Source organism: Heterodontus francisci, chromosome 9 (assembly GCF_036365525.1).
Source record: "Heterodontus francisci isolate sHetFra1 chromosome 9, sHetFra1.hap1, whole genome shotgun sequence".
Taxonomy (NCBI): domain Eukaryota; kingdom Metazoa; phylum Chordata; class Chondrichthyes; order Heterodontiformes; family Heterodontidae; genus Heterodontus; species Heterodontus francisci.
The window spans coordinates 98,980,725-99,003,889 of record NC_090379.1 but is presented as its reverse complement, the minus strand read 5'-3'; the positions used below and the strand labels follow the sequence as shown (position 1 = coordinate 99,003,889).

The 23,165-nt window shown below is 46.0% G+C and overlaps 1 protein-coding gene across 1 annotated transcript in view; it reads right to left on the bottom strand.

Annotated features, from left to right (window-relative positions):
* LOC137373932 (C-type lectin domain family 18 member A-like) overlaps window positions 1-23,165 on the bottom strand; it is a 108,269-nt gene that overhangs the window by 22,144 nt on the left and 62,960 nt on the right. The window contains exons 6-8 of the mRNA XM_068039581.1: window positions 19,552-19,659; window positions 18,796-18,888; window positions 5,130-5,236 (exon numbers count right to left, since the gene is read on the bottom strand). Coding sequence (XP_067895682.1) covers window positions 5,130-5,236; window positions 18,796-18,888; window positions 19,552-19,659 — 308 coding nt within the window. The remainder of the gene's footprint in view (window positions 1-5,129; window positions 5,237-18,795; window positions 18,889-19,551; window positions 19,660-23,165) is intronic.

The following is a 23,165-nucleotide window of genomic DNA, read 5'->3' as shown; positions in this document are numbered from 1 at the left end:
CAGTTGGCTTGCTGCAGTCAACGGGCATCTCTTAATGCAGCCAAACTGCGACAGAGAAGAAAACGCGAATTCCTAACCTCACTTTAAAAGGTGGGAAAAGAAGAAAAATTCTGAAACTCGCCTGCAGGAACATGAGAACAATGCTTGACTCTGGTGATAACAGCCACCCCCAACGACGCTCAATCCTGGTGGTCCATGAGCTGGCTAGAGTAGACATTGATATAGCGGCCCTGAGTGAGGTCCACTTCTCAGAGCAAGGCAGTCTAACAGAACACAACGCTGGCTACACCCTCTATTGGTTAGGTAGACCTCAAGGTGAACAATGCCTCTTTGGTGTCGGCTTCATGGTGAAGAAGACTATCGCCACTAAACTTTCAAGCCTGCCAATCGGCCATTCCGAAAGTATCATGTCCCTGCGCCTGCCCTTCCAAGACCAGCAGCATGCAACTCTCATCAGTGTTTATGCTCCAACTCTGAAGGTGAACCCAGCTGACAAAGAGAAGCTCTACACAGATCTCCATGAACCCATCCAGAATGCCCCTTCCAAGGGCAAAATTGTCATCCTTGACGATTTCAATGTCAGAGTGGGCCGTGACAGCCTGGCATGGAAGGGAGTGCTCAGAAACCATGGAGTTGCGAACTGTAATGAAAATGGACGTTTACTCTTGGAACTCTGTGCATAAAAGCAGCTGTCCATAACCAACACCTTCCTTCAACAAAAAGATCACTTAAAGACCACATGGATGCATCCCCGTTCTAAACACTGGCACCTGATAGATTACATCTTGGTGTGCCAGTGTGACCTAAAGGACGTCCTGCATACTACAGTCATGCCCAGTGCTGACTATCATACAGACCACCGGCTCGTTTGTTCAAAGATGAACTCCCACTTCAAGCCGAAGCCCAAGAACAGGCCTAGAGACAAACCTCAAAGAAATTTCGAGTCAGCAACCTGCAAACGTCATCTTGCAGAGATAGATATCAAGCAACCTTACAGACTAGACTGGAACATCCTGATCTCACTGCTGATTCCACTCCAGAAAAACTCTGGGATCAGGAATGTGCCTACCATTGCGGAAGAAAACCACCGACAGAGCCAGTGAGATTTCAGAGCAAACAGGCACCACAGACATGGTATTTGTACTCAGACAATTACAAGAAAAGTGTCGTGAGCAAAACAAAGACCTGTACATCACTTTCGTCGACCTCACCATGGTATTTGACACTGTGAGCAGAGATGGACTTTGGAAAATCTTTGGATTTTCTTGGATGTCCACCCAGGTTCCTGGCCATGGTGAAGCAGTTTCATGAAAATCAGTACGGACGGGTCAAGCACAACAGCGACCTCTCGAGTCCCTTCCGAATCTCCAATGGCGTGAAGCAGGGATGTGTGCTGGCCCCGACCCATTTCACCATCTTTTTCAGCATGATGCTGCAGCAGGCAATGGGAGACCTTAAAGAGGGAGTTTACGTATGCTTCCAGACTGAGGGAGGCCTTTTCAACCTCAGGTGTCTTCAGGCTCACAGTCAGTCAGACCTGCAACGTATAACATGTTTTGCCGAGGTGTCACAACACTTCGGACTAAAAATCTGTTCAAAGAAAACTGAAGTCCTGCATCAGCCCGCACCCCAAAAAGAATATAAGCCACCAAGCATTGTCATCAAGGGAACCGAGCTGAATGACGTCAAGCAATTTACCTATTTGGGGAGTGTCATCTTGTTTGTTGCCATTATAGACAAGGAAGTGGACAATAGGCTTTCAAAAGCAAAGAGACTCTGCAAACGAGTGCGGAGTAACCACAGCCTCAGAGCACAGACCAAACTCAAAGCATACAAGCCATAGTCGGCCTCTGTTTGTCGCCGAGGCATGGGTCCTATACCGCCATCATGTACGCCTTCTAGAGCACTTCCATCAGCGCTGCCTCCACAGCATCCTCAAGATCTGCTGGCAGAACCGCATCACAAACATTGAAGTCCTGGAAACAGCCAACATCACCAACATCGAGGCCATCCTCCTGCAAAGCCAGCTGCGTTGGGCAGGTCACGTTGCCCGGATGGACGACAGTCGCCTGCCCAAGCTGTATGGAGAGCTGACCACTGGTAAATGGAACAGAGGGGCCCCATGCAAACGTTTCAAGGACTCCCTGAAGAAGTCCCTCTCTGTGTGCCACATCGACCATTGCCAGTGGAAAGTGCAGGCCATAGATCGTGATGCCTGCAGATGCTACATCAGGAGGGCTACAGACACCTTTGAGACTGAGCAAAGAACCAGCATGAAAGAGAAAAGGAGGAGAAGGACAGATCCAATTGCCCTCCGCAACGAATGCACTTTCACTTGCATCCGCTGTGGGACAATCTGCCGGTCGCGGTTAGGCCTGACTAGCCACCAGCAGGCCTGCAACCGATGACTACAACCTTCTCAAAATCCTGATCTGCGAAGAAATGCCAAGATAGAAGATTTCTAGTGGGGTGACTATCTTGTTGGCCATGACATTTTAGCCGGAGATCTTGGGGGTCAAGGAGCTTGTTCCAGGCTGCTTGCTCCACCTTGCCAATCGCCTGGGTAGCATTCTGCTCCACTTTGTGAATGTGTACGCGCCCAGGCCTGCCGTGTTGCAAGTGCGCCTCTTTAAAGATGTGTCCGCTCACTTGAGCTCCATCAATAGCGGAGAGTGCGTCATCCTTGGGGGGGATTTCAACTATACCCTTGAGGTAAGGGATCACTCTGGTCCCCAGCACAGCCAAGCATCACTGGAGAAGTTGGGGGAAGTGATCAGCTCCCTCAGCTTGGTGGACGTCTAGCAGAATCTCCATCCCGACTCCAGCGCCTTCATCTGGGACCTGATCCATCTTTCCCAGAGGACTGATCTGTCAGTCGCCTTTTGCTCCCTCGATCAGGAGAAGGTGTTCGACAGCAGGGTGGATCACGAATATCTTTTTGGAACTCTGCGCATGTTTGGACTTGGGCCGCATTTTGTAGCCCAGGTACAACTTTTGTACGCCGCCGCAGAGTGTCTGGTCAAAGTTAATGGTTCCTTGATGACGCCCCTTCATTTTGGGAGAGGAGTACATCAGGGATGTCCCATATCTGGCCAATTATATACCATCTGCGTGGAGCCATTCCTGTGCTTGCACAGGCCAGGCATGCGGGTCACCCTCTCGACTTACACCATGACGTGCTCCTCAGGGTCACAGATCCTGTTGACTTGCAGAGAGTACACGAGTGCCAGCAGATCTTTTCTGCCACATCCTCCATTAGGGTCAATTGGGAGAAATGTTCCGGACTCTTGGTGGGTCAGTAGTGGGTGGACTCCATGCTGGAGGAATTAACGTCTTTTGCGTGGAGCACCATGCACCTCCTCTATCTGGGAGTCTATCTGAGCCCCGCTGAGGAAGCCTGGCTGGCAAACTGGCAGGAGTTGGAAGCGAAAGTCACCACTCAGCTAGGGCACTGGACAGGACTGTTCCAAGTGCTTTCCTATAGGGCCAAGCACTTGTCATAAACCAACTAGTGGCCTTGATGCGGTTATACCGATTGGTCACTTTGGTCCCGCACCCTGCATTTGCCACCAAGATCCAGAAGAAGCTTTTTGATTTCTTCTGAGGTAAGAGGAAACACTGGGTCTCTGCTGCAGTCCTGAGTCTCCTGATTGAGGAAGGCGGTCAGTCGCTGGTGTGCGTCCGTACCCAGGCTATGCCTCTCTGCCTTCGGACCCTGCAGAGATACCTGTACATCGAGCATCCTCCTAGATGGTGCGTGCGGGCAACTTATTTTTTTCCGTTGGGGCACTGCCTTCAAGAAGACACAACAGCCTCCAGCGGCAATTTTTGCCTCTCTGAGGGAGTTGCCTGTCTTTTACCAGGATCCATTCAGAGTCTGGAAGTTGGTCGCCTCCAGTCAGTGTGCTCCCCTGCTGGCAGAGGGGAAGGCTCTGGCGGTCCTAGTGGCCGGCTCTGGGGGTGGACTGACAGGTGGAGGAGTAGCCAAAGCCTCTGGGACGCCTCTCACTGCGGGTGTCAAGGGGGCTTGGGAGTATGGAGTGCTCCCGCCCGAGCTGACACCCACTTGACCAGAACTGCTCATTGGACCCAGGCCTGAAAACCCTCCTTGGGAGGTGGTCCCACATAACCTGAGCCGCCTCTTGGAAATGCCCTCTGTGCCATTCCACACTGCATGGATGGGTTTCCTTACGGACTGCTTCTGAACATTCTCCTCTCCCTCGCCTTTGTCTGCTGCCCAGACACACCATGCCAGTCTGTGTTGCCATCTGGTGGCGAGAAGAATCTGTGGTGGAGGTCTGTCTACGTGGGAATCCTCCCCCTTTACATAAGGGACCTGGGGTGGAGGGTGCTGTACAGGGTGGTCCCATGCAATAGGCTTTTAAGTAGGTTCACGGCCCCCCAGGCTGCCTGTAATTTCTGTGGCCTGGACGAGTCCATGTTCCATGTATGTATGGAGGGTGCGAGGTTGCAGCCCCTATTTTAATATTTAAGGGGGCAGCTCCTCAAGTTTTGGCTGCATTTCAGCCCCACGCTCCTGATCTTAGGGCTCCCGTTGCAGAGGGGTTGGGCCAGGAGGAGGATCTCCTCGTCGGTCTGCTTCTGGGCCTGGCCAAGGTAGCAATTCACAGGTCCAGGCAGCAAGCCATTGGGGGGTCCGCTGACCTGATTGTCTGCCCCTCTTCACAGTTTATGCTTGCGTCCGGATGTCCCTGGAGAGGGAGCATGCGGCGTCCGCTAGTTCGCTTGAGGCCTTCCGCGACCGGTGGGCACCGCGGGGGCTGGAGTGCATTATAGATTCAGACTATGCTATTTTAATTTGAGTTGGTTTTATTTATCTGTTTTTAAATAAGGTTATTTATTTAAAATGCAAACAAAGGGGATCTGGTGAATAAAGGATCCTTGACAAAAAAGGGACCTGGGGTATAAAGGCCACCTGTAAGGGGAAAAAAAACAGGGTTAGATGCAGAGTGAAACTCCCTCCACACTGTCCCCATCAAACACTCCCAGAAAAAAAAGAAAAAAGAAACAGGTTAGAACACTGTCCCTTTAAACACCCCCAGGGTAGCTACAGCAAGAGTTAAATACAGAGAATCTTCAAATAAGGCTTGTCCAGTTTGGTCTGTTACCAGACATTTGTTCTTGGCTCCGTAATACGTGTCTGCTTCCGGAGAGATCATGAAGCAATCCCCGTCGATCCGGATATCGCAGGTATGGAATGGAAACTCCAGCTTTTCTGTGAAGGAAAAGCCATGCATGAATTAGGAATTAAAAGGAAAAATTTGCAGTGGTATGAAGAAAGAGTGGGACGAATTGGATTGCTCTTTCAAACAGCCAGGGCAAACACGATGGGCTGAACAGCCACCCTGTCTGCTATATGATTGGATGTGATGATCAGGCATCCTGGATTCCTATAGAACGTTCCGAAGTGAAAATTCTATCACACACAGAACAGGACAAAAAAATTTGTGAAAATGGATTGTAATTGCTACCAGAAAATATTACTTAAACAGAAATCTTAAATTGGCACCTATTTCTTAACTGTCTCCACTGTATAGTTCTTAGATTTGAATCACCTTCGCTTTAACAACTATTCAATTAAGCTTTGTCTTTCCCAAATGGGTTATCATCTCACGTTACCCATTAGTGGAACTAATCAGTTGTTTTTTTAAAGAGTAGCACAGGCACCATTAGCCAAATAGCCTCCTTATAGGCCATATGTGCTGAATGGTGTTTTTCTGCACATCCTCTTTTGTCATCGCTCCACTACTGGCAGCTGTGCTTTTAGCTGCCTCGGCCCTAAATTCTGGAATTCCCTCCCTAACCCTCTCTGTCTCTCGACCCCTCTCTCTTCGATAAGACACTCCTAAAGCGTACCTCTGTGGCCCAGCTACTGGTCACCTGTCCTCATGTCTCTTTTTTTTATTCATTCATGAGATGTGGGCGTCGCTGGCCAGGCCAGCATTTATTGCCCATCCCTAATTGCCCTTGAGAAGGTGGTGGTGAGCTGCCTTCTTGAACCGCTGCAGTCCATTTGGGGTAGGTACACCTGCAGTGCTGTTAGGAAGGGAGTTCCAGGATTTTGACCCAGCGACAGTGAAGGAGCGGCGATATAGTTCCAAGTCAGGATGGTGTGTGACTTGGAGGGGAACTTGCAGGTGGTGGTGTTCCCATGCATTTTCTGCCCTTGTCCTTCTAGTTGGTAGAGGTCACGGGTTTGGAAGGTGCTGTCTAAGGAGCTTTGGTGCATTGCTGCAGTGCATCTTGTAGATGGTACACACTGCTGCCACTGTGCGTCGGTGGTGGAGGGAGTGAATGTTTATAGATGGGGTGCCAATCAAGCGGGCTGCTTTGACCTGGATGGTGTCGAGCTTCTTGAGTGTTGTTGGAGTTGCACCCATCCAGGCAAGTGGAGAGTATTTCATCACACTCCTGACTTGTGCCTTGTAGGTGATGGACAGGCTTTTGGGAGTCAGGAGGTGAGTTACTCACCTCAGGATTCCTAGCCTCTGACCTGCTCTTGTAGCCACAGTATTTATATGGCTACTCCAGTTCAGTTTCTGGTCAATGGTAGCCCCTAGGATATTGATAGTGGGGGATTCAGCGATGGTAATGCCATTGAATGTCAAGGGGAGATGGTTAGATTCTCTCTTGTTGGAGATGGTCATTGCCTGGCACTTGTGTGGCGTGAATGTGACTTGCCATTTATCAGCCCAAGCCTGGATATTGTCCAAGTCTTGCTGCATTTCTACACGAATTGCTTCAGTATCTGAGGAGTCACAAATGGTGCTGAACATTGTGCAATCATCAGTGAACATCCCCACTTCTGACCTTATGATTGAAGGAAGGCCATTGATGAAGCAGCTGAAGATGGTTGGGCCTAGGACACTACCCTGAGGAACTTCTGCAGTGATGTCCTGGAGCTCAGATGATTGGCCTCCAACAACCACAACCATCTTCCTTTGTGCTGGGTATGACTCCAGCCAGTGGAGGGTTTTCCCCCTGATTCCCAGTTTTGCTAGGGCTCCTTGATGCCATACACGGTCAAATGCTGCCTTGATGTCAAGGGCAGTCACTCTCACCTCACCTCTTGAGTTCAGCTCTTTTGTCCATGTTTGAACCAAGGCTGTAATGAGGTCAGGAGCTGAGTGGCCCTGGCGGAACCCAAACTGAGCGTCACTAAGCAAGTTCCGCTTGATAGCACTGTTGATGACAACTTCCATCACTTTACTGATGATTGAGAGTAGGCTGATGGGGCGGTAATTGGCCGGGTTGGACTTGTCCTGCTTTTTGTGTACAGGACATACCTGGACAATTTTCCACATTGCAGGGTAGATGCCAGTGTCGTAGCTGTACTGGAACAGCTTGGCTAGGGGCGGAGCAAGTTCTGCAGCACAGGTCTTCAGTACTATTGCCGGAATATTGTCAGGGCCTTTGCAGTATGCGGTGCCTTCAGTCGTTTCTTAATATCACGCGGAGTGAATCAAATTGGCTGAAGTCTGGCATCTGTGATGCTGGGGACTTCAGGAGGAGGCTGAGATGGATCATTAACTCGGCACTTCTGGCTGAAGATTGTTGCAAATGCTTCAGCCTTATCTTTTGTACTGATGTGCTGGGCTCCTCCATCATTGAGGATGGGGATACTTGTGGAGCCACCTCCTCCAGTTAGTTGTTTAATTGTCCACCACCATTCATGACTGGATGTGGCAGAGCTTAGATCTGATCCGTTGGCTATGGGATCGCTTAGCTCTGTCTATCGCATGCTGCTTATGCAGTTTTGCATACAGATAGTGCTGTGCTGTAGCTTCACCAGGTTGACACCTCATTTTGAGGTATGCCTGGCGCTGCTCCTGGCATGCCCTCCTGCACTCTTCATTGAACACCTGGCTTGATGGTAATGGTAGAGTGGGGGATATGCTGGGCCATGAGGTTACAGATTGTGGTTGAGTACAATTCTGCTGCTGCTGATGACCCACAGCACCTGATGGATGCCCAGTTTTGCATTGCTAGATCTGTTCGAAATCTATCCCATTTAGCATGGTGGTAGTGCCACACAACACGAAGGAGGGTATCCTCAATGTGAAGGCCGGACTTCGTCTCCACAACAACTGTGCAGTGGTCACTTCTACCAATACTGTCATGGACAGATGCATCTGCGGCAGGCAGATTGGTGAAGACGAGGTCAAATATCTTTTGTGTCTCATTGTCATATTTTGTCTGACAACACTCTTGTGAAGTGCTTTGGGACTTTATACGACCTTAAAGATGCTATATAAATGCAAGTTGTTGTTGTTGGTTGTTTAATTCTATGATTGCAAAACTCGCCTTCAATCATTTACCAATCGGTTACAAATTAAAATTGTCTGAAACACTTCACATAGCTAAAGGCCAGTTAACAAGAGTGCAATACAGATTGTGAACAGAAAGCTATTTAATATCACTCCGAGAACTTCCAATGGCAACTATCTGGTACTGCAACAATAAGTAACAACATACCCAAGGGCTGGGACTAGCACAGACACCTGGAGTGGTAAACAACCTCCAGTTTTAATGAGTCTAAAGATTGCTTCCATTAACGTGCGATGAGTTTTGACCTTGGGGTATCTCGTCAAGGCTGACCTGCTGTTTCTGCAGGAGTGCGGAATACTACACTTCAGCATATAGACGAAATGGTCATGATGGTGGTCCCACAGGCCATTGATCAGGTCAGGGTGTGAGAATAAGAAATACTGAAATGTTGTTTCTACAGCTTGTGGAAAATTACCGAGAAGTCATTTCTACACAACATAATGAAATCACTGAAAAAGAGAACTGATAAGGGTATGTAAGTAAAGACCTTGAGACAGTACGGCAGTTAAAAATTGTGCTTAGGCAGAGAAAAGAGAAACAGCAAGAGTTAGAACAAAGGATGTAGTGAATAAGAAACTGCCCCACTAAGATAAAGGCTGACAGCTGCAAGTTAAAACACACAATGGAGAGCCAAATAAGGTAAAACAAAAACAAGAGTTAGGGGCTAGAAAGTTAGAGTAGGGGGAGAAGTAAACAGAGGAGGAGACTGTAGCAACCATAGGATAGGTTAGTGTCATAATATGTTATAACCAATAATGTAAACTAAAGGCGTGGACAAATGGATTTGTATTGTATAAACATGAACTGAATATGTTGATCGGTGTGCCTGCTTGTAGGACACCCGATCTTGCAAGAACGTTAAATAAACTTACTTCTTCAGAGTTTGACTTGGTGTAAATTATTATTAAGTGGGCTACGTTTCTCACAATTGGGGGCTCGTCCGGGATCTCTTCATCATTGCCGGGACCGCGGCCGACGACAGACGAGAAGACGCGTCCCGTTAATTTAAAAACGGTCTCGTTTCTCTCGTTGGTAGCGGACCCGAGTAATCGACTGAAAACGATCCTAGGGAAGTCACTCTGAATGTGTATTTAGTGCGGCAGGTACACACGTGAAGTCAGGCAACTCCGTGCACGGACCAAGGTAAGAAAAACGACTTTTAAGTATTATCTTGGTGACTTATGGTTAACTGTAAGATAAGACCTTCTAAGTACTAAAAGTCCTTGAGGAGTGAATTTTACAGTCCTGCAATATAAGACCCTTCAGCTAGGAGGTGAGTACTGTATGGTATAAGACCCTTCAGTTAGGAGGTGAGTACCGTAAGGTATAAGACCCTTCAGCTAGGAGGTGAATACCGTAGGGTACAAGACCCTTCAGTTAGGAGGTGAATACTGTGGGGCAGTATAAGACCCTTCAGCTAGGAGGTGAGTACTGTATGGTATAAGACCCTTCAGTTAGGAGGTGAATACCGTAAGGTATAAGACCCTTCAGCTAGGAGGTGAATACTGTAGGGTACAAGACCCTTCAGTTAGGAGGTGAATACTATGGGGTATAAGACCCTTCAGCTAGGAGGTGAGTACTGTATGGTATAAGACCCTTCAGTTAGGAGGTGAATACCGTAAGGTATAAGACCCTTCAGCTAGGAGGTGAATACCGTAGGGTACAAGACCCTTCAGTTAGGAGGTGAATACTGTAGACCATGGGAAATAAATCGTCTAAAAAGGAAGACGATGGGAGACAAGGAAAGTCTGCCGGCAACATCCCTCCAGAAAGTCCATTGGGACGGATGTTGGAGTATTGGGATTTAGAGTCAAAAACCAAGGAGAAAAAGACCCAAATATGATCTAAGGACAGCAAGAAGGACCACCCCTAAACCCGACGATAACGACGACGATAGAGACAGAGAGTCTCCTAAGACAATGATGCCCTTGAGAGAGGTAGCAATAGGAAATAATGAAATTGGATTTGTTAGTGCACCATTAACGTCAGGAGAGGTAAGAGCGTTTAAAAAGGAAATGAAAGTCCTCGTAGAAGACCCCTTAGGATTGGCAGTCACAAAATTTGAATAAGGCCTTCGAAGTAAGACAGGAAAAGGATGAGACTCCCTCAAATTTCTTACAGCGATTACGGGACACAATGAGGAAATATTCAGGTTTAGATCCAGAAGACCCGGTTGCCCAAGGACTCCTTCGAGTCCATTTTGTAACAAAATCATGGCCAGACATCCAAAAGAAAATTCAAAAGATAGATGGATGGAGTGAAAAACAATTGGACGAAATGCTCAGAGAAGCGCAGAAAGTTTTCGTTAATAGAGATGAAGCCAGAGAAAAACAGTGAAGCTTAAATGAGATGGTAATTGTACAAGTGTTCCACCCTTTTATGTTGTAAACAAGTAGTTGAAGCCCCTGCAAAACTTATGCCTTTACAGAGTTACCGCAGGCCCCTCTTATGGCACAAGCAGGCGACGTATTGAGTGCGACCCCTCTGGGTGTTGAAGGCTGTTTCTAGACAAATAGAGACCATTAAAGGCACCTAGGTGGGATCAAAGGATTGATTTTTAAAAAATGTTTTGAAGAATCAAAGGGGGGACTGTGAGAACAGAATTTAGATTTTAGAATTTTTAAGAACAGAATTACATGGGAACATTTAAGATGAAACAATTAATCAGTCATGTATTGCTAACAAGCTAGCTTCAGTGCTGCAGGGAGGGACAGCTCATCAGAAATGACTTCATAACTTCAGGGCTGCAGAGGCAACTTGGCCTTGCAGCTGGTACAGCGAGAGAGAGAGAGAGAGAGAGACATTGTACTTCAACAGCACTCTTCTGATCACCCAGACATGACAATCCTAGGGGAAAGTTAGAATGAAAAACATACCGACCAGGCTAATACACGCCCCCTTGTTAGAGGGTGGCTCAGCCTACCCTTCTGATTCAGCAGTTGCTGAGTTTTTTATATTTGCTTTTATATTATACTGTTTAAATATTATTTGAGTAAATAGATCCACATAATCCTAGTGAATATATATAATCATATATAAGTTGATCAGTAGAGAGAAGGTTATCATAGAATGATAAAAGGGGGGAATGTGGAAGTGAGCAGAAAGGCATGGCACTGGTACTTGAAACAAGGTTACCCTGGACAAAATGTTTACCTGTAGCGATACTCAGAATTCGGACAGCCCCGAGAAAAGATGTGGGACTGTCCCCTATGAAATGCTATTCGGATTACCCTATATGGGAACCAGGGGCGAGATGCCAACCTTAGAAACTAAAGATTCATTTCTAAAGAACTATATACTGGCGTTGTCTTCCTCATTGTCATTCCTCAGGAAGCAAGGCCTGTTTGCACAGACCCCACCTCTCGAATTTGCAGTACACAAGATCCAACCAGGAGATTGGGTTCTGGTGAAATCGTGGAAAGAGACTAAACTACAACTGAACTGGGAAGGACCATACCAGACTCTCCTAACCACTGAAACAGCCATAAGAACGGCAGAAAGAGGTTGGACCCACTACACAAGAATCAAGGGGCCGGTACAACCCCCGGCCGAGGGAGGAACTTGGACAACCAAATTAACAGAAGAACCATTGAAACTAAAGCTAAAAAGACTTTGAGTAACGAACTTTTTTTTTCGCGAGCGCGGAAATACTGTCTGTAATATTGTGTACCTTCTCTCTCTCTCTCTTTCTTTTCAAAAGTAGCCAGGAAATAAAATGGGTTGGATGTTTTTGTATGCAGTATTAGTCATCCCAGTAATGGGAAAAATAACAATGTGGGACGGAACTGACGGGGACAACGGTACACAGAAATCCCCAAGAGCCAGGACCCTCAGGTGGTAGAAGTAGACTTATGTTTCCTAATCCCATGTGGGGGCATACATAACCAAAGAAATTATCATGTGGAGTCCCTCCATTATTATGGGGATGGACTACTAACAGGAGACCCACTCCCACCAATTATATCCATTCACCAGAGCCCCATAAAACCAGGCCCAGATTGTCCAGATAAGGAATGCAACCCTATATATTTGACAATAAAAAGAACCGAGTGGACAGAAACGACTGGTGGAATATCCATCCAACGCCATCGGAATGGCTCAATAACAGAAGAACGACAAATCAAAACTATCCACTTCCAATTAGACAACAAGGTGTTTGGAGTAACAGTTAGAGAAGGGAAAAAGAAAGGTGAATTAAAATGTTGTTTTCAGGTAACAATAGATAAGACTGGTAAACCATCTAACAAACTAAAAAGGACTTCTCATAACGATCCTAACATAGTAAAAATAATAGAGGTAAAGGACCTGAGAAAGACAATTGAGATAGAAACCGGTTACGGGGACACAAATGCCTGGGTAGAATGGATAAAATATACTGTAAAAAGTTTGAACAAAAACAATTGCTATGCTTGTGCCTCTGGTAGACCGATAGCTCAAGTAGTACCTTTCCCGCTGGGGTGGGAGCGTGACCGAAAGGGCATGGAATGCATGTTAGCCCTATATCAGGATAAGACGGCTTGGGGTATTCAAACTTGCATATCCTTGTCATTAATGTTCCCTCCCCTAGAGAAAAAAGATTCAAGGACTCCCCCTTCATTTTTAGCCACCAGTGTGAATCACACATCATGCGTAAGTCGACATGGTGCGAAGCTAACCAGAAATATGGGAGAGTTGAAGTCATGCATAGAGACTGAGGACGTAACTGGAAGAGTCAGGGGAGGGAGCTACTCATCATTGAATGTCCCCAGAGTGGATTTATGGTGGTATTGCGGAGGGAAAATCCTGAGACAGACCCTACCCTCCCAGTGGAAGGGGACGTGCGCAATTGTTCAATTGGCAATACCATTCACCTTGGCATTTGAGAAACAAAAGATAATAACGAGGGAAAGGGGTAAAAGGGAAGCGATAGCAAACTCTTTTGACGACCAGGTGTACTTGGATTCCAAAGGGGTCCCAAGAAGGGTACCTGATGAATTCAAGGCCCGAAACCAAATGACAGAATGGATAGTATCAACGGGAGTACAGACATTGAGAAGGCGGCTGAAATAATGCTCAGAGTATTTGAGAGGACATATGAGACCCCTCCTCAGTATGTAGAAAACAACAAGGATTAAGTAAAAGAAAAGGGGGAATTGTGAGAATAAGAAATACTGAAATGTTGTTTCTACAGCTTGTGGAAAATTACCGAGAAGTCATTTCTACACAACATAATGAAATCACTGAAAAAGAGAACTGATAAGGGTATGTAAGTAAAGACCTTGAGACAGTACGGCAGTTAAAAATTGTGCTTAGGCAGAGAAAAGAGAAACAGCAAGAGTTAGAACAAAGGATGTAGTGAATAAGAAACTGCCCCACTAAGATAAAGGCTGACAGCTGCAAGTTAAAACACACAATGGAGAGCCAAATAAGGTAAAACAAAAACAAGAGTTAGGGGCTAGAAAGTTAGAGTAGGGGGAGAAGTAAACAGAGGAGGAGACTGTAGCAACCATAGGATAGGTTAGTGTCATAATATGTTATAACCAATAATGTAAACTAAAGGCGTGGACAAATGGATTGGTATTGTATAAACATGAACTGAATATGTTGATCGGTGTGCCTGCTTGTAGGACACCCGATCTTGCAAGAACGTTAAATAAACTTACTTCTTCAGAGTTTGACTTGGTGTAAATTATTATTAAGTGGGCTATGTTTCTCACAAGGGGGAAATGATTCCTGTTCCTCAGGCCTGGGTATTCTGCTACATGGAGGCAACTTCATCATCTCCGAAGTTAAGGAAAGCTGTTGCCTCCTTCTAGCGGACGCAATGTACAAAAACGCTCCGCTCCGGTAAATCAACGTGTACGTCCCAGCTCTAAAGAGCAAGTGGCTGACTGTCCTTCAGCAGCTCCCACTGCTGCTGGCGACGTCCAGGCCGGTCATTCTAGGCGGTGACTTCAACTGCATCATCAATGCAGCTGGACAATCCAGCAATGACGACAGCAAACTGGACGCTGTGTCCTGACTCCTGATGGAAACAGTAAAAAAACGCCAAGCTTCATAACGTCTTTAGCAACCCTGCAGATGGAGTGCAGTGTAGGTACACCTGGTTCAGACCAGATGGGTCCATCTGTTCCAGGATAGACTTCCTGTTTGTGTCCCAAGCGCTCATGGTTAGATCCACCGATGACAAGCCAGTGTTCTTCTCTGACCACTGCCTCCTACTGGCCAACTGTCACTTACAGGATGACCAGAGGGTTGGCAGAGGGACATGGAAGCTGAACGTGAAACTGCTGACCCCAGAGAACATTGAGGAACTCAAAGGGATTACAAAGGTTGGAGAACCGTGACAACTCTCTTTGAGTCTCCAGTGCACTGGTGGGAGGTGATCACGGCGAACATCAAGAGGTTCTTCATCTTCAAAGGTGTTCAGAAGGTGAGAGAGAGACAGAGGGAAATGTCTCGACTCCAGAAAAGTATGCAAAATCTTCTCCGGCTGCAGTCGATGGGGGTCGAGGTCAAGGAGGATCTCCATGAGGTGAAGAGCCAGCAGGCCTCACTTTTTGCCATGGAGGCCTCCAAGATCATCTTCCTGTCCAGAGTCCGCTCCGTTGAGCAGGATGAGATGTGCTCGAGTTTCTTCTTCCAAAAGGTACATCGAGAGAGTTCTGTGATCAGCAGCCTGAAGGAGGAGGATGGCTCAGTAACTCTCCGCAGTCCAACATACTAAAGATCAGCAAATCCTTTTATGCTGGGCTGTACGACATGAAGCCCACAGACAGCAAGGACTCCCAGTCTTTCCTGTCATCTATCACGGAGGTCTTAGATGACAACATGCAGGAGAGTCTGGACAAACTGCTAACTCTGGATGAGCTGACAAAGGCCATCAGGTCCTTCGAGACGAGTAAAATTCCCGGAAGCGACGGTTTACCAGTTGAGTTGTATTCGACACTGTGGGACTGGATTGGCCCAGACCTGCTGGAAGTATGTGAGAGTATGCTCCTGGCCGGCAGCATGTCAGAATCCAGGAAGAAAGGCTTCATTACCCTCATCTACAAATGGAAGGGGGAGAGGGCGGAAATCAGAAATTGGCGGCCCATCTCACTGCTTAATGTAGTCCACACAATTCTGTCTGAGGTCATCACCAAGCCAAGTCTGCTCTGGAGTTAGCGATTCACCCCAATCAGACCTGTACTGTACCCAGCAGGTAAATGTCTGATAGTCTCACACTACTCAGGAATACGATCGCCTATGTACGGGACAGTGGGGGCAGACACCTGCCTCACCAGCTTGGACCAGGAGAAGGGCTTTGACAGAATATCATACACATACATGATGGAAATGCTCTCCAAAATGGGATTTGGGGATGGAATCCACAATTGGATCAAACTGCTCTACGTAAACATCAGTGGAGCAGTTTCAATCAATTGGTGGGAATTGGAAAGTTTTCCAATCAAATCTGGAGTCCGGCAGGGCTGTCCTCTCGTGCGTCTTGTTCATTTGCTGTATCGAAACTTTTGCCGAGTCCATCAGGAAGGATGTAGGCATTAGACAGGTGACAACCTCAGGCTACAGAGGCACTCAGGTCAAAGCTTCCATGTTGATGGACGATGCCCCTGTTTTGTGCTCGGATCTGGATCAGTTAGCAGACTGATGAGCATCTGCGACCAGTTCGAACTGGCTTCGGGAGCCAAAGTAAATCACAGCAAGAGCGAGGCCTTTTCTTTGGGAACTGGGCATCAATCCTTTGTCCCCTTCACTGTCAGGTCAGATTACCTGAAGGTGCTGGGGATATGGTGCGGAGGGGCTGGGCATGTGCCAGAAACTGGAAGGAGTGAGCAGCCATGGTAAAACAGAAACTGGGCAATGGGAGCAACGTTCCCTTTTCATTGTGGGTAAGAACCTGGTCATCAGGTGCAAGGCGCTCTCGGTGTTGCTATACATGGTGCAGGTCTGGCCCATATTGTGCTGTGACGGTCGCCCAAGCCATCTTCCACTTTATCTGGAGATCGAAAATGGACCGTGTCCAAGGGACATGATGTTCAAACCTCTGGATAAAGCAGGAAAAAATATAACCAATGTCACCCTCATCCTGATGGACATCTTTATCTGTAGCTGCATCAAGCTGTGTGTAGACCCCCTGTACGCAAATAACAAGTGTCACTACGTGCTGACGTTCTATCTGTCCCCGGTGTTACGAAGGATGGGTCTGGTCACGTTGCCGTGGATGCTCCATTCAGTTGAACCGTGTAGTACCACCTGTCCCTTGTGGAAATGTTTGTGTAGAGAAACACCTTTGACCAAAGTCCATCAGGCAGTGGTCTGGACGGAATGTCCTCGAGGTACTGCTGGAAAAGGAGATGGTGGATCCTGTCGGATGGTTCCCTGAGCAGACTGTCAAACTCATTTGGCAGAATGCCTCATCGCCAGAACTTTCAAACTAACACCAAAACATAGCTTGGCTGGTGGTGAGAAGGGCCCTCCCCGTCAGATCCTTCCTGCACCACCAATGTCTCACTGCCTCCACACGCTGCCCTTGAGGCGACTGTGATGGAGAAGAGCCTGTCGCCCACTTCCTTCTGGAATGTGCCTTTGCAAAGCAGATTTGGAAAGAGATGGAGTGTTTTTTGTCGAGGTTCATCCCGAGCAGCTCCGTAATGCAAGTCTCAGTGCTGTACGGGCTGTTCCCAAGGACATACTTGAGATTTCTTTTAAATCTTTCATGGGACGTAAGTGTCGCTGGCTAGGTGACATTTATTACCCATTCTTAATTGCCCTTGAGAAGGTGGTGGTGAGATAAAGATCAACTGCAGTTGGAGCACCAGCAACTCAGTCAAATATGCATATTGGTCTGCCTGAAACTTGCTGGTCTTCCAGTGCAAAGAGTTGTCCACGACCGAGTGTTGCAGACTGGCACATTCCAAGGTCTAGGACTACGTGCTGAGGGACTACACAAAAATTTGGGGCAGCCGCCACAAAGGCTCAATAGGGGAAGGCCACAGTGTAAGGCCTTCCTGCCATAGTATACTGAGGGGCTGGAAGCCGTGTAAAACCGCTTGGGCTATCCGCACCAGAGAATGTTCGACACAAAATGTAAATGCACATTGTAAATATAACCTGAAATGGCAGTCTAGTGAGGCACCTCATATACTGTATTGAAAGACATCAATCAGTATTGAACTTTGAAAAATAATTCAAATTGGACATTACATAATGTATCTTAAAACATTTTATGAATAAAGTACAGTTTTGGAAAAAAAGGTACTGCAACAGAACAGCAAGATAGAGAAAGGATAGGGATTTACCAGATTGAGTGGAAACTACACATCTTTGCCCCCAGATTACTGGAAGCTCTTCACTTCATTGAGTACTTGATACAGTATGTCTGTACTTGCCCTCATATCAGAAGCATGGATGGTTTCCTCTTGAAGGAGGCCATTACATATACACTGCTTCCACCTTGCTCCGAATATCTCAAATTCTCCAGTCTCTACTGGACAGGCCTAATGCTGTACGTAGATTGTAGAGTTTAAATTCTTATTTTACAGACCTCATGTCTGGGGTCTACAGTAGATAAATTAACAGAGATTGATTGCTATGATTCGTCAACAACTCCTATATCATTATATCAGGTGGCTATGAGGATGGTAGAAGACAAACTGGATGGACCTTGGTCTGCTTCGTCTAGAAATTTCTACATTCCTATCACTTTAAACCTGGCCAGCAGGTCCAATTGGGAGGTCAGTCTCCTCTGAAGTTCCATTTTTAAGTCCCATCATCCATTAAATTTCACCCTTCCAGGATAACATAGACTTTCCATTCACTGAGCAGATTAAAGGGCAGCAGTGCTGAGGCCTGTGAACAACCAGTTCGAATGGGGAATCTGGAGCTATAGTCAATCAAGTGAATGGCAGATTATCGAGTCCTGGGAACATAAGCAGATGCCTTTCTGCAATGACTGCACCGTGTTGGTGATACAGTGTGATGTAAGAATGACTGACTGCTCAGTTGGTTTTAGTTATAAGTCAGCGAAACAGACCCAACCTTAGCCGTTAAACTTAATCGTGACTCCTAACCTAAATCCCTAATCCTAATGCTTAAACCATACCATAACCCTAATTTCTAAATCCAACCTTAACCCCTAAACCTTACTTTAAACCTAATGGTAACACTAGCCCTAACCCCTAAACCTAAGTTTAACCCCTAAGCCTAGCCTCAATTCCTAACCTTAGTGCTTAACCCTACCCCAAAGCCTAAACTCTTAACCCTGAGTCTAAACCCTGAGCATAACCTTTACTCTTAACCCTAATGTCTAAGCCTAACAGTAATCCCTAATCCGAACCCTAGTTTTGAGTAGTTGTGACATGCTAAAGGTGAACCCATCTACGGAGACTTGTTGACTTATATGCCATTCTGCAACTATCAGAGTTCCTTCATCTTGTGCCTCAATGTGAATCTGTTGCCACTCACCCCCACAGAGAGCACCACCAAATCCCACGTCACACATGCAGGAGCACTCTTCCTCTCTGTACTTGCCATGAATACACTGCATACTGCACCTAACTGGGAGAAAAGACAAAGCATTATTACAAAGACAGACTATATGTAACATCTCAATGACCCAATCTGTTCCCATTATACTACAGAACCTTAGCCACAGTGAAGAATTTGAATCTCATTAGTTAGAATTCCATTCAATAGACTAAAGAGCCATATTCATCTCCATTATGGCTGAGTGAGTACTGCTTATGCCTTTCAGTTCAAAGGTTGTTGGTTTAATTCCCACTCTAGAAATAGGGAGCATAAAATCTAGGCTGACATTCTGAGTGCAGTACTTTGGAGGTGCTGTCTTTTGGATGAGGTGTTAAACTGAGGCCATCTCTCTCCTGTCAGGTAGGCATAAAAGCTCCCAAAGCTGTGTCTGAGAAAGAGCAGCAGCATCGTCCCTTCTGTCCTGGCCAATATTTATCCCTTAGCCAACATCACTAAAACAGATGATGTGGTCATTATCGCATTGTTATTTGTGGTGCCTTGCTGTGCACAAATTGGTTGCCATAATCCCTACATTATCAAAGTGACACTTTAAAAAAAGTACTTCACTGGCTGCAAAGTGCTTTGGAATGCCGAGGGCACGATAGATGTAAGTCTTTCTTTTATAAAGGTCAAAGAAAAGTTTCACAGTCCGAGGGGACGAGCGGGTCCCACCTCCTCATTCCTTGTACGTACCCTGGCAGTATCGCCCAGTGAATCCTGGAAAGCACTCACATCGACACGAGCTCATGTTCAGCTGACCTCTGTTACTGCAGCTCATCCGACACGGGTTCCTGGGGACCTCTGGAAGAAAAGAAGGAAAGATTTCCATTTATATAGCATACAGTGTAAAGAAATGTGATAGTGACCAGATCATCTGTTTTAGTGATGCTGGTTGGGGGATAAATATTGGCCAGGACACCAGGGAGAACTCCCCTGCTCTTCCTCAAATAGAGCCTGAAAAGGCAGACGGGCCTTGGTTTAATGTCTCATTCGAAAAACAGCACCTCTAACAGTGCAGCACTCCCTCATTACAGAGAATGTGAGCCTGCTCAGGTTTATGGAGTGAGGTTTGAACCCACAATCTTCTAACTCAGGGCTGAAAGTGCTACCACTCAGTCATGGCTGACACTTGAAGATATCTAAGAAAAGAGATTGCAAGAGGTCTGAGGAGAGAGGAGGTAAGGATTCTGGTGTTAGGCTGGGAAAGTCCAGTGGATTGGAGAGGGTGTGGGGAGGGTGGAAAATCAGGCAGTGAGCTGTTCCGCCATTTCTGCGTAGACCAACAGTGGAACAATCAATCCAGAGTGCTTGATACACTCCTAATTTCCTACAGAACATTGCAAATCCAGAGAGCTCTAATTAATCAAATAATAATAATAAACGCACAAAGTGTCGTAAATAAGGTGAGCTACAAGCACAAATCGTCGTGTGGGAATATGATGTAGTGGCAATAATGTAAACTAGGCTTAAAAATGGTGAGGACTGGGTGCTTAATATTTAAGGATACAAAGAGTTCAAAACAGGTAAGGGAGAAAGGGAGGTGGGATAGCAGGGAAGACACTGTATTGTTAGAAAGAGATGTCCTTGAGGGGGCAAAGACAGAATCCATTTGGTCAGAGTTGAGAAGCAAAAAAGGTATGAGCACCGCAGCCTCACAGCTCCAGCGACCCGGGTTCAATTCTGGGTACTGCCTGTGTGGAGTTTGCAAGTTCTCCCTGTGTCTGCGTGGGTTTTCTCCGGGTGCTCCGGTTTCCTCCCACATGTCAAAGACCTGCAGGTTGATAGGTAAATTGGCCATTAGCAATTGCCCCTAGTATAGGTAGGTGGTAGGGAAATATAGGGACAGGTGGGGATGTGGTAGGAATATGGAATTAGTGTAGGATTAGTATAAATGAGTGGTTGATGGTCGGCACAGACTTGGTGGGCCGAAGGGCTTGTTTCAGTGCTGTATCACTAAACTAAACTAAACTAAACTAAACTAAACTAAACTAAACTAAGCTACTGGGGGTATTCTCTAGGCCTCCAAATAATGAGAGATAGAGGAGCAAATCTGAGGGAAATCACAGAGATGTGCAAAAGCTATAGGGTGGTGCTATCGGGGGACTTTAATTACACAGATATCAACTGGGATAATGTGAAGTAAAGGGTAAGGTGAGGGAGGAATTTCTGAAATGTGTTCAGGAGAACCTCCTTGGCCAGTATGTTCTCAGTCTAACAGGAAGGAAGCAATGCGAGATCTGGTGCTGGGGAATGAGGTGGGCCAAGTGGACCAAGTGTCTGTGGGGATTTGGGTAACAGTGATCATCGTATCTTAAGGTTCAGATTAGCAATGGAGAAGAGCAAGGAACAATCTAAAGTAGAACTTCTAAATTGGAAGACAGATAACTTCAATGGGATGAGAAGGGATCTAACGGGGGTAAAATGGAACCAAAGATTGACGGAAAACCTGTAATGGAGCAATGGATGATCTTTAAGGAGGAGATATTTCAGGTACAGGCTAGGTGCATTCCAACAAGGGCGAAAGGAAAGGGAACCAAAGCCAGGGGTCCTTGGATGATGAGGGAGATAGAGAATATAATGAAACACAAAAAGAGGGCGTGTGATGCATGTCAGGTAAATTCTTCAAGCGAGAACCAGACCACATGCAATAAGTTAAGAGGGGTAATAAAGAGGAAAGTACGACTGGCAAAGAGAGAATATGAGGATAGAATGGCAGTTAACATAAAAGGGAACCTAAAAATCCTCTTAAAAAGCATGTAAATAGTAAGTGGTGGGATGGGGCCTATTAGTGACAAAGAGGGTGATATATGCTTAGAGGTGGAGGGCAAGGCTAGAATGTTTAATGAGCACTTTGTATCAGTGTTTATTAAGGAAGAGGATGCTGACAAAATATCATTAGAAGCGGAGATGGCAGAGGTAATGGATAAGGTGAAAATTGATAGGAAGGATGTACTGGAAAGGCTGGCTATGCTTAAATCGATAAGTCGCCTAGTCTGGATGGCTTACATCCCAGTTTGCTAAAGGAAGTGGGGAGTGGAGATAGCGGAAGGGCTTGCCATAATCTTCCAATCTGCCCTAGATACGGGGACAGTGTCAGAGGATTGGAGAGTGGCATTATTCAAGAAAGGGTATAAGGACATTTCTAGTACCTACAGGCTGGTCAGTTTAACATCAGTGGTGGGTAAGGTTTTAGAAACAATAATCAGGGGAAAAATCAACAGGCACTTGCAGAAGTTTGAGTTAATTAGGGAGAGCTAGCACAGATTTGTAAAAGGAAGATCATATATGACTAATCTAACTGATTTATTTGATGAAGTAACAGAGAAGCTTCATGAAGGGAAAGCAATGGATGTTGTCTATATGAATTTTAAGAAAGCCTTTGACAAAGTAGCACATAAAAGGCTGGTTAACAAAATTCAAGCCCATGGAATAGGAGGGTCAGTGTCAGGTTACATAAAAATTTAGCCTAAGGACAGAAACCAGTGAGTCATGGTAAATAGTTGTTTTTCAGATTGGAAGGTGGTAGATAGTACAGTATTTTGCTTTTATTTTAGTGGTAGATAGTAGTGTTCTCCAAGAGTTAGTGCTAGGACCACTGCTTTTTTGATATACATAAATTATTTTGATATTGGAATATAGAATAAATTTTCAAAATTTGCCGATATACCAAACTTGGAGGTGTGGCAGACATTGAGGATGATACCAATCAACTGCAACAGGACATAGATAGGCGAGCAGAATAGGCAGACAAGTGGCAGATAGAATTTAGTGCAGAGAAATGTGAGATGGTGCATTTTGGCAAAAAGGATAGGGAGAGGCAATATAGACTAAATGACACAATTCTAAAGAGTATAGAGGGACAGAGGGACCTGAGGGTTCATGTGCATAGATTTTTAAAGGTGGCAGGACATATTGAGACAGTAATTAACAAAGCATATGGGATCTTGGGCTTCATAAATAGATGTATTGAGTATAAAAGCAGGGAGGTTATGTTAAACCTTTATAAAACTCTGGTTAGCCCACAACTAGAGAATTGCAACCAGTTTTGGTCACCACACTTTAGGAAGGATGAAAGGGTCCTTGAGAGGGTGCAGAAGGGATTTAACAGAATTGTTCCAGGGATGAGGGATTTTAGCTACAAGGTTAGGTTTTAGAAGCTGGGTCTCCTTAGGGCAAAGGAGATTGACGGGAGATTTGATAGAGGTGTACAAGATTCTGACAGGTTTGGATAGGGTAGACAAAGAAAAGCTATTCCCATTAGCTGATGGTACAAGGACTAAGGGACACAAATTTAAGTTTTTGGGCAA